The following is a 9,575-nucleotide window of genomic DNA, read 5'->3' on the forward strand; positions in this document are numbered from 1 at the left end:
ATAGTAATAAAATCGAAATATTACTAATAATAATTTTACTATTTTTTAGGCGCCAAGATATTAATTCTGCAAGTGCGAGCACGCACTTTTCAAACAATAATCACAATAGAATTTTTCAAATTTTCTGTTTCTCATTTATTTTTAGACATTTATTACGTATATATAGAACCGTACCTTTTAATTACACCCTATCTATACACTTTTTATTTAAGCTATGCGTCTACATCTACGTTTTACAATATTACAGTACGTTACAGAACATAATTTACCTTTAATTCAAGCTCGTTTCCGTACCAACAGTAGTAAAATAATTAAAGCATCATACCGCGCAGATATGAGGGCATGGAAAGAAACTTAAAGCTGAACAGCCTCATCTGCAGAAAATAAATATATATCACATCAGCAACACTATAAATAAAACGTTCCGCTTTTGTAATGTACCTTTGATATTAGAAAAATACTGGTGCACATGATGACTATGAAAAAGAAAAGTATCATGATTGATTATATGAATAATTTTTGCATTTTTTATCATGATTTTCACGAGCAAATGATGTTTGATGCATTCCTTGATCGAGATATTCGTCCCGATCTTCCTTCCGGAAAAGATGCTTTTCAAACTGTCCGTCAATCAATAACACATCAAATCGATCTGTGCGCAGATGTGAATCGTGAAGTCGTAAACAGAACTGTCGAAGGAAATGTTGAGCATTATCGCGTAGAACAGCGTTATAAACTGCTACAGATACCGAGGGGCTATTCATTCAGGAAATCATTGAAGCACTCCGGTATAAAATCAAAATCGAAATCATGAGAAATCGGTTTCAATGACTGATGAGAAATCACTGATCGTATGAAATCACATTACCTGGTTTTCTAATTGCTTGAAGTATTCATGAAATATTCACTAGTGCATAGCCCCTCGACAGATACGCTAAGTATATAAATAGATTCGATACGGAGTATGGAACATAAGACTTCAACGGCAGCACACGCTCGTTTTTCGTGAATAATCCTAGAGCTGGTGATCATGAAGCCCAGCCCGGTCGCGTACGATATCATCATAAACGATATAGTGCTCCATTTAGCCATGAATAATTAAATAAATTTATAAGAATCTTTTATACACAATATTTAACATTCATTTTCTTATGGTATATAAGATATTATTGTTTAGCCGAGAATCATTTGAAATTAATTGAAATCTATTGAAGCCAAGTGAAATCATTTGAAATCAATTGAAATCATGTGAATATCGGCAAATTGTGACAATCGGCAAATTTAATTGTATTCTCGAATGTTAATAATCCTTAAATATTTATGTTTAATTTTAACTTGTATATTTATTCACTTATATTAAAATATGCGATAAAAGCATAATCTCTCATAATTATAAAATAAATTACAAATTATATATTATATTAACAATTATATATAAAAAACCCTCCCAACGGGTACACCTTGACGTTGGTGGGAGGGCTTAGTACCTGGAAGGTTTATCCTGAAAGGGAAGCTAAGTACCCAAAACACATATCATGTCTTCATGTATAGCCTACCGAACATTATGTCGTCATTTTTTCTTACACACATATTGAAGACATATATGTTTCAATTTTTTGATTGACAACTTGAATTTAACTCTGCGTTGTATGTTGATTTATATAAATAATTCTTCATTTATGCATTAAATAAAAGTCTTAGATATACATGTTAAATTAAATATATGCAAGTATTAATTCTTAAAGCCGTTAATATGGAGATTAATCGATACATTTACGTAGCTAACAATTTTGATACATTAGGATATTGCTGCAATTACTGCTGCGACAACGAATATTATTGCGATGACATAATTAAGACATTGCATTAATTTAACGTTATCAGTAGCGCACGAATTCCATGAATCTGGGAGATATAACATGTACTCATGCTAGAACACAATTTGTAATTACACCTCCAATCTTAGACGTAATTGTAGGGTAAGCATAGAATTTGCCGAGTCTCTTGTAATTGCAGTAACAGAACTTTCTGGCATATACTAGTGTTGCACAAAGCATTGCTGAATAATCGGCTTTTATTTATTTTATTTTATACACCTTGACGTTGGTGGGAGGGCTTAGTACCTGGAAGGTTTTTCCTGAAGGGGAAGCTAAGTACCCAATTGACTCGTGATAATGCTATAAAAGCATAAGTGCTTTTTACAATAATGCCTGTCGTAAATAAATCATGTAATTAGCGTATTTAAACACACATTAGTGCGTCGGTTTTTAGTGTTTCGCGAATAATGAGTAGTGTCTCTGCGTGGTATTTCGCTTTGATAAGCTGTTCGGTTTCAATCGATCAATAGCTCGATAAGAACAGAGTGGAATCGTCTTCATTTAATTCCGTCTTGTTTCATGTACCATATGGTGTCGCCGTATCATGTCTGCATGTAAATAGTCAAACACTACGGTTTCCTTTTTCACTACATTTTGAAGACATATATATGCTTTGAAACAAGAGTCGGAGCAAAGACGATTAGCATCGATCTCATCTATCAATTTCGAGTTTTTTCGTTTATTATCGTTTTTTAGTGTCGCAAATAATTAATCGCGTCTTCGCGTAATATTTCGATTTTATTGCGGATTCGATTTTGTTGCGGATTCTAGATCGTCTAAAGAGACCTGAATATTATACGACATCTCATCATACATCAAATGTCATATAACATATCAAAACGCAAATTATTCGGATACCTCTGCGACTATGTTCTTCCATTATTAATTTTTCTGTAGAATTTCTCGCTTGGCACATTTTTTCACGCAGACAATCCAGCAATTGCGACACTTTACTCTTCCATAGCAGAAAATTTGCGTATTTTACATTCAATGTAAAATTCAAAGAAGGTCAATCCTAAGAAAAACTCTTTTGTCATTTCGTGAATGTGGTCACGCATGCGAATCACTTCTACTATACCAAACACAGAAAAATCTCCCTCGAAGACATTTCGTTATTATGATCTGCATTAGTAATAAGATGTGCACAACATTGTGGAATGTACGGTAAAATTTAATACGGTCGAGTCTTCTACCTCAGCAGTCTTTTCTAAACGTTGTTATTCGTTTCACATACCGAAGAAAAAAGGATTCGCTTTTATATCCGTAACATATCTTTGACATAAGACGACCATCGAGTATCTCGCGGAAAATATTTGTTAAGAAAAATTTCTATTCAACATAATATCAAATTTCCACAAGAAAGAATTTATATACCTATATATATATTGAACTTAATATTGAATGGACGATACGTGCCTATCGATTTGCGTGACATGAATAATAAACTAAGTTGTAAGTGAAGATGTAAGAAGTTTTATAAGAAATGACCAAAGATATAACTTTTCAAGACAATTTTATTTTATTAACGATAAAAAATAAAAAAATTTTATGCTGAATTATTAACAAATTTGGTATGAACGGGACATTGTTATGGAACTAAACTTTCGATCAGCGAATATTTGAGGTTTTATTAACAGATAACGAATGATTATTTGCAACAATTTAATATAATTAATAATAATTGATATAAAAACTAATTTTTTTCAGAAAACATTATATAATGTCGTCTACTGTACATCTTATATAAATATAGAACTACGTTGTAATGAAAATAAATTACAATTAACTATGTATCTGTTAATTAATCCGATGCTTGTTGCAGGAGATTAAAAGCTGAGTAAGACGTTTTACAAATCTAAAGAAACAAAATTAAATTGATGTTAAAAATTTTCTATAGTTTGCTCTTTTATATATACTAACTTAAACATTTAGAAAATCGCAGTAACAACAAGTTTTAATTTTTTTTTAATTAAAAGTAAACTCTGCAAATATAAGTTTTGCGATATACATGTATATATCGCATTAAAGTTATATTAAAAATTTAATGTTATTAATTATTAATGAATTAATAATTTTAATATGTATTTAAATATAATATATAAAAAAAATAAATAGTTAGGGGAGAATTAATTATTAATATAAATATAAAATATGAATATAATTAAAATAATGATTTATAATTTATATTAAAAATTTAATGTTATTATATGTATAATATTATAACTTATAATATTTATTTCCGAGTTTTCTTACCCAGGTAAAAGTGTCCAGAGATAACGTAAATATTCTCTTATTGGAAAACGTCAACCCTTTTTGACTGTTTATCATAATGAGTATTAGAGATCTACGCTCATGCGATGTGGTCAATGTCCAATTACTAAAATAAATGCTATTCGCGATACTTTTGCTCTGCAAAAAAAGTTGACGATTATTCGTTGTATAATCAAATCTAATATTTTCTTATAGAACAATATTAATATTTTGCATTTCACGGTTCTGAAATTTTATCGAAGTATTATATAATTGTTTATCTTTATTATATAATTGTTTACCTTTAACTCAAGCTCGTTCCCATACCAGCAGTAAAAAAATATCTGCATCATCATGCTGCTAAAATATAGTATCATAGAAAGAAACTGAATGCTGAAGAGTTTTGTCTGCAAAATTAATTTAATTTATGAACTACAAACAATACGAAACAAATACATACATAAATGAATTTTTTTCATATGTCTAGGATTTAAAAAAATACAAAAATACTATCATAATAATATTGAAGTAATAATATTAATTGCTTATATAATTGAATTAATATAAGATACTTTAGAAATTAATATGAGATACTTTAGAAATATAAAGTTTATGTATATCCTCTTTTTTACGCTATTAAAATATAAATGTTATAATTATATTGTAATTTAGAAGATTATAAGCTAAGCAAATTAAAGTTATATGTATATATATATTTCTTTAATTATTTAGCTATAGAATTAATTATAAAGAAAAATCGACAAAAGAGCATATTATCCCAACCTTTGATATCAGGAAAATGCTGGTGCATAGAATAATCATACTGAAAAAGAAAAGGACCATGATTGTCCACAGGAATAGCGCTCCTATTTTCTTCACAAAAATGTGCACGAGTATATGATGCCTGATGCATTCCTTGATCGACGCAGTTGCATCCGATCCTTTCCGAGAATTTATCGAGATCTTAATATTATCTGTCAATCGGCGACATATCAGCTCGATCTGCCCGCAAGCGTGAATTGTGAATCCGTAAACGAGGGAGTCGAATGAAACGTTGAGCATAACTGCATAAAACAGCGCTGCAGTTTGTTGTAGATACGTCGCCACATATGGAAATATTTCCGAAACGGAATAGGGAACGTACGATTTTGTGGGTAGGATCCATTCATCTTTGCCAAATCCTAGAATCGGCGCGGTCACGAAACCCATAGTAGTGATTTGTGATATGATTAAGAAGGAGAGAGTGCTCCACTTAGCTGTCATAAATATTTCAATTTAGTTCACTAAAAGACTCGTTCGCCAGAATTCGAACCGATCGTGAAAAGTGGTCAGTGCGTTGAGTCAGTGAATTTTTATCGAGTTTTACTAACAATAATTAAATTGTTTGTATAGCGCGATTAGTTACATGAAAAAAATTTTTTGAATCTCATATATGTTATTTTTAATAATATCCGAATACCTTTTCGACTATGAGTCTCTATTATCATCTTTTCCGTCGAATTTCTCGGTTGGCATATTTTTACGCGCAGACAATCCAACAACTCAGACACATCGTTCTTTCGTAGCAAAAAATTTGCATATTTCAGGCACAATGTTACATAAGTCGATGCCAAAAAGAGTCCTTCAGTGAACTCATCGATTCGATCACACGTGCGAATCAGTTCTATCACCTCAAATATCGTAAACTCATATATTAGGAAAAAGACTGCGTACCTGCGAGTATAAAATTTACGATCAATAGTTTCAAATAACCAAAGAAAAATTCTCTCTTTAATCTGATAACTTTAACAATTTAATATAAAAATGAAAATAATTTTATCTTTATTTTAATTCTAAATACAGATAAGCCACCCTTATATTTTATGCACTTAAATACTTGTAACAGGAATGTAGACAACCAACAATGATGTTATTGTCATTTCGTTCTTTCCATGCGCCACAAAACCATAAGACTTTAAAATTTACTGGCAGAATGTCCATAGCTGCACGTTATTTCTTTGTCATTTGGTGTGTCTCTATCTCAAGACGATAGAAATTCTTCGTTTCTCAATAATGCATAATGAGTTGAAGTTCGATCACAATAAGAAAAAATTTCCGGTAACATTTCATCATTCTAAACTACATTAATAATATAATAATAGCATACGCGTATATCATCGAACGTATTTAAATTTTAAAGACGATTGATTTATGGCATAGCTAACTATGCAACCTTCCTGCAATGTTATTTATGTATATCGCTTTGATAGAAAAAAATAATATGAAGGTTGTGTTTTTGCTCTAGATTGTCATTGCAGAATAAATTTATCCAAATGACAACTTTCGTTGATCAAATATTAAGTATGTTGCATCTGCTTCGTGAAAAATATAGTCGTAATAAATAAATGAAAATCCCTATAATAGAAATTCTTCATATTTTGAACAGGGTTTACCAGCAATAACTTTCTACCATAGCGCAACTTCCTGGAGATCATGTCGGAAATAGAAAAATTTGAGGTATTCAAGATTTTAAATTAAATGCCCAAGGGCGCCGTTCTCCATACTCACGAATCCGTCATCGTTTCGCTCGATTATAAACTCAACAATGTGACCTATCGCTAAAATTTATACGTGTGCGATCAAAACGGCAGTTTGTAACTTAAGCTTTTCAAGAATCCTGACGAAACTTGTGACTGGCAATTGCTTAGCAAGGTGCGATGGGATCTACAACAGGCCGATGCAATCAATGATAGAATCAGACGGTCGATGACCATGATCACGGAAAATCCGAGAAGCGCTTATAGCACCGTTGACAAGACATGGGAAAAGTTTAATAGCATTTTCAAGTTTATGAATTCCTGGCTGTCCTATCGACCTATCTTCGAAGACGTTTATTACCGCGTACTACAAGAATTCTACAAAGATAATGTGATGTACGCGGAAATACGGTCGACAATATTCTCATTACATGATTTTGACAGAATCTACGGATTGCTGGAAATAACAATGCTATAAAAGCATAAATGCTTTTCGTACTAATGCCTGTCGTAAATAAATCATGTAGTTAGTGTATTTAAGCGCATATTAGTGCGTCGGTTTTCAGTGTTTCGCGAATGATGAATAGTGTCTTTGCGTGGTATTTTACTTTGATAAGCCGTTCGGCTTAAATCGATTGTTTGCCCGATAAGAACAGAGTGGAATCGTCTTCATTTAATCCCGTCATGTCTCATGTACCATATGGTGTCACCATATCATGTCTGCATATGTAGATAGCCAAATACCACGGTTTCCTTTTTCACTACATTTTGAAGACATATATATGTTTTGAAACAAAAGTCGGAGCGAAGAATATTCGCATCGATCTCATCTATTGATTTCGAGTTTTTTTATTTAATTCAACAGTTTCGCAAATAATTAATTGCGTCTTCGCGTAAAATTTGTTTTTTGTTTCGGATTTAATTTTGTTGCGGATTCTAGATCGTTTAAAGAGACCTGAATATTATACGACATCTCATCATACATCAAATGTCATATAATATATCAAAATCCAAATTATCCCACGGAAAAAATAAATTTCGCTACCATAGCTAATCATGGTTTGCAAAATAAATTTTTAAACTGCAGCAAAACGGTTTGCTGTTGCACCTAATAAATAGGTGTCACAGCTAAGATGTTCGCTGTCCATATATTACGACTGAAATCTAGTTACCACACGCAGTTTTTAGCTACGGCAGCTAATTATTTTTTTTTTCGTGTAGAATACTTCTGCAACTATGTTGTTCCATTATTAATTTTTCTGTGGAATTTTTTGGTTGGCACATTTTTTCACGCAGACAATTTAGCAATTGCGATATTTTATTCTTCCATAGCAGAAAATTTGCAACAATTTAATATAATTAATAATAATTGATATAACAACTAATTTTTTCAGAAAACATTATATAATGTCGTCTACTATACATCTTATATAAATATAGAACTATGTTGTAATAAAAATAAATTACACTTAACTATCTGTTAATTAATCCGATGCTTGCTGCAGGAGATTAAAAGCTGAGTAAGACGTTTTACAAATCTAGAAAAACAAAATTAAATTGATAATGTTAAAAATTTTCTATAGTTTATTCTTTTATATATACTAACTTAAACATTTAGAAAATTGCAATAACGACAATAAGTTTAAAATGCTTTTTATTTAAAAATAAACTCTATAAATGTAAACTTTGTGATATACATGTATATATTTATTTCTGAGTTTACTTACCCAGGTAAAAGTGTCCAGAGATAACGTAAATATTCTCTTATTGGAAAAAGTCAATCCTTTTTGACTGTTTATCATAATGAGTATCAGAGATCTACGCTCATGCGACGTGGTCAATGTCCAATTGCTAAAATAAATGCTATTCGCGATATTTTTGCTCTGCAAAAGAAGTTGCCGAGTATTTGTTGTATAATCAGATCTAATATTTTCTTATAGAACAATATTAGTATTTTGCATTTTGAGATTCTGAAATTTTATTAAAGTATAATTGTTATAAATATAATTATTTACCTTTAACTCAAGCTCGTTTCCATACCAGCAATAAAAAAATATCTGCAGCATTATGCTGCTAAAATATAATGTCATAGAAAGAAACTGGATGCTAAAGAGCTTTTTCTGCAAAATTATTTAATTTACAAACTACAAACAATACAAAACAGATGCATACATTAATGAATTTTTTTCATATGTGCAAAAATTTAAAAAATACAAAGTTGCTATTATAATAATATTAATTGTTTATATTATTGAAATAATAATATAAGATACTTTAGAAATATAAAGTTTATGTATATTCTATTTTTCACGCTATTAAAATATAAATGTTATAATTATATTTTAACTTAGAAAATTATAACCTAAGCAAATTAAAATTATATATATATTTATTTATTTATTTATTTATTTAATTATTTAGCTATAGAATTAATTAAAAAGAATAACCGACAAAAGAGCATATTGCCCCAACCTTTGATATCAAGAAAATGCTGGTGCATAGAATAATCATACTGAAGAAGAAAAGGATCATGACTGTCCACAGGAATAGCGCTCCTATTTTCTTCACAAAAGTGTGCACAAGTATGTGATGCCTGACGCATTCCTTAATCGATGCAGCTGCATTTGATTCCTTCCGGGAATTTATGGAGACCTTTATATTATCTGTTAATCGGCGACATATCAGCTCGATCTGCCCGCAAGCGTGAATTGTGAATCCATAAACAAGGGAGTCGAATGAAACGTTGAGCATAATTGCATAAAACAGCGCTGCAGTTTGTTGTAGATACGTCACCGCATATGGAAATATTTCCGAAACGGAATAGGGAACGTACGATTTTGTGGGCAGGATCCATTCATCTTTGCCAAATCTCAAAATCGGCGCGATCACGAAACCCGTAGCAGTGATTTGCGACATGATTAAAAAGGAAAGA

General features: G+C 30.9%; 2 protein-coding genes and 1 pseudogene across 2 annotated transcripts; all 3 read right to left on the reverse strand.

The window, feature by feature from the left end:
* LOC115242375 overlaps positions 1 to 3,169 on the reverse strand; it is a 3,919-nt pseudogene extending 750 nt beyond the window's left edge.
* A 509-nt stretch (positions 3,170 to 3,678) lies between these two features.
* Positions 3,679 to 6,107, reverse strand: LOC115242357 (odorant receptor 46a-like). Its single transcript, XM_029818586.1, has 6 exons — positions 6,004 to 6,107; positions 5,587 to 5,840; positions 4,911 to 5,383; positions 4,430 to 4,534; positions 4,131 to 4,286; positions 3,679 to 3,732 (listed from the first exon to the last, which is right to left on the reverse strand). Exons 1-6 carry the CDS (start codon positions 6,105 to 6,107, stop codon positions 3,679 to 3,681), a joined length of 1,146 nt encoding a protein of 381 aa, XP_029674446.1.
* Positions 6,108 to 8,127: 2,020 nt separating this feature from the next.
* Positions 8,128 to 9,568, reverse strand: LOC115242358 (odorant receptor 82a-like; the record flags this gene model as incomplete). Its single annotated transcript, XM_029818587.1, has 4 exons — positions 8,128 to 8,181; positions 8,371 to 8,526; positions 8,659 to 8,763; positions 9,116 to 9,568. Coding segments are annotated over 4 exons (768 nt in total), but the record flags the coding sequence as incomplete, so codon positions are not given.
* Between the last annotated feature and the right edge of the window lie 7 nt (positions 9,569 to 9,575).

The sequence above is a fragment of the Formica exsecta genome, unplaced genomic scaffold (assembly GCF_003651465.1).
Source record: "Formica exsecta isolate Colony F162 unplaced genomic scaffold, ASM365146v1 scaffold591, whole genome shotgun sequence".
Taxonomy (NCBI): domain Eukaryota; kingdom Metazoa; phylum Arthropoda; class Insecta; order Hymenoptera; family Formicidae; genus Formica; species Formica exsecta.

Excerpts from the sequence above, each read along its gene's own strand:
- LOC115242357 (XM_029818586.1), bottom strand. The coding sequence starts at position 6,107 with ATGGACATTCTGCCAGTAAATTTTAAAGTCTTATGGTTTTGTGGCGCA. Across the intron at positions 5,841-6,003 it reads TGTCTACATTCCTGTTACAA|GTACGCAGTCTTTTTCCTAA; the intron begins GTATTTAAGTGC and ends TTATACTCGCAG. Across the intron at positions 4,287-4,429 it reads GGAACGAGCTTGAGTTAAAG|AGCAAAAGTATCGCGAATAG; the intron begins GTAAACAATTAT and ends CTTTTTTTGCAG.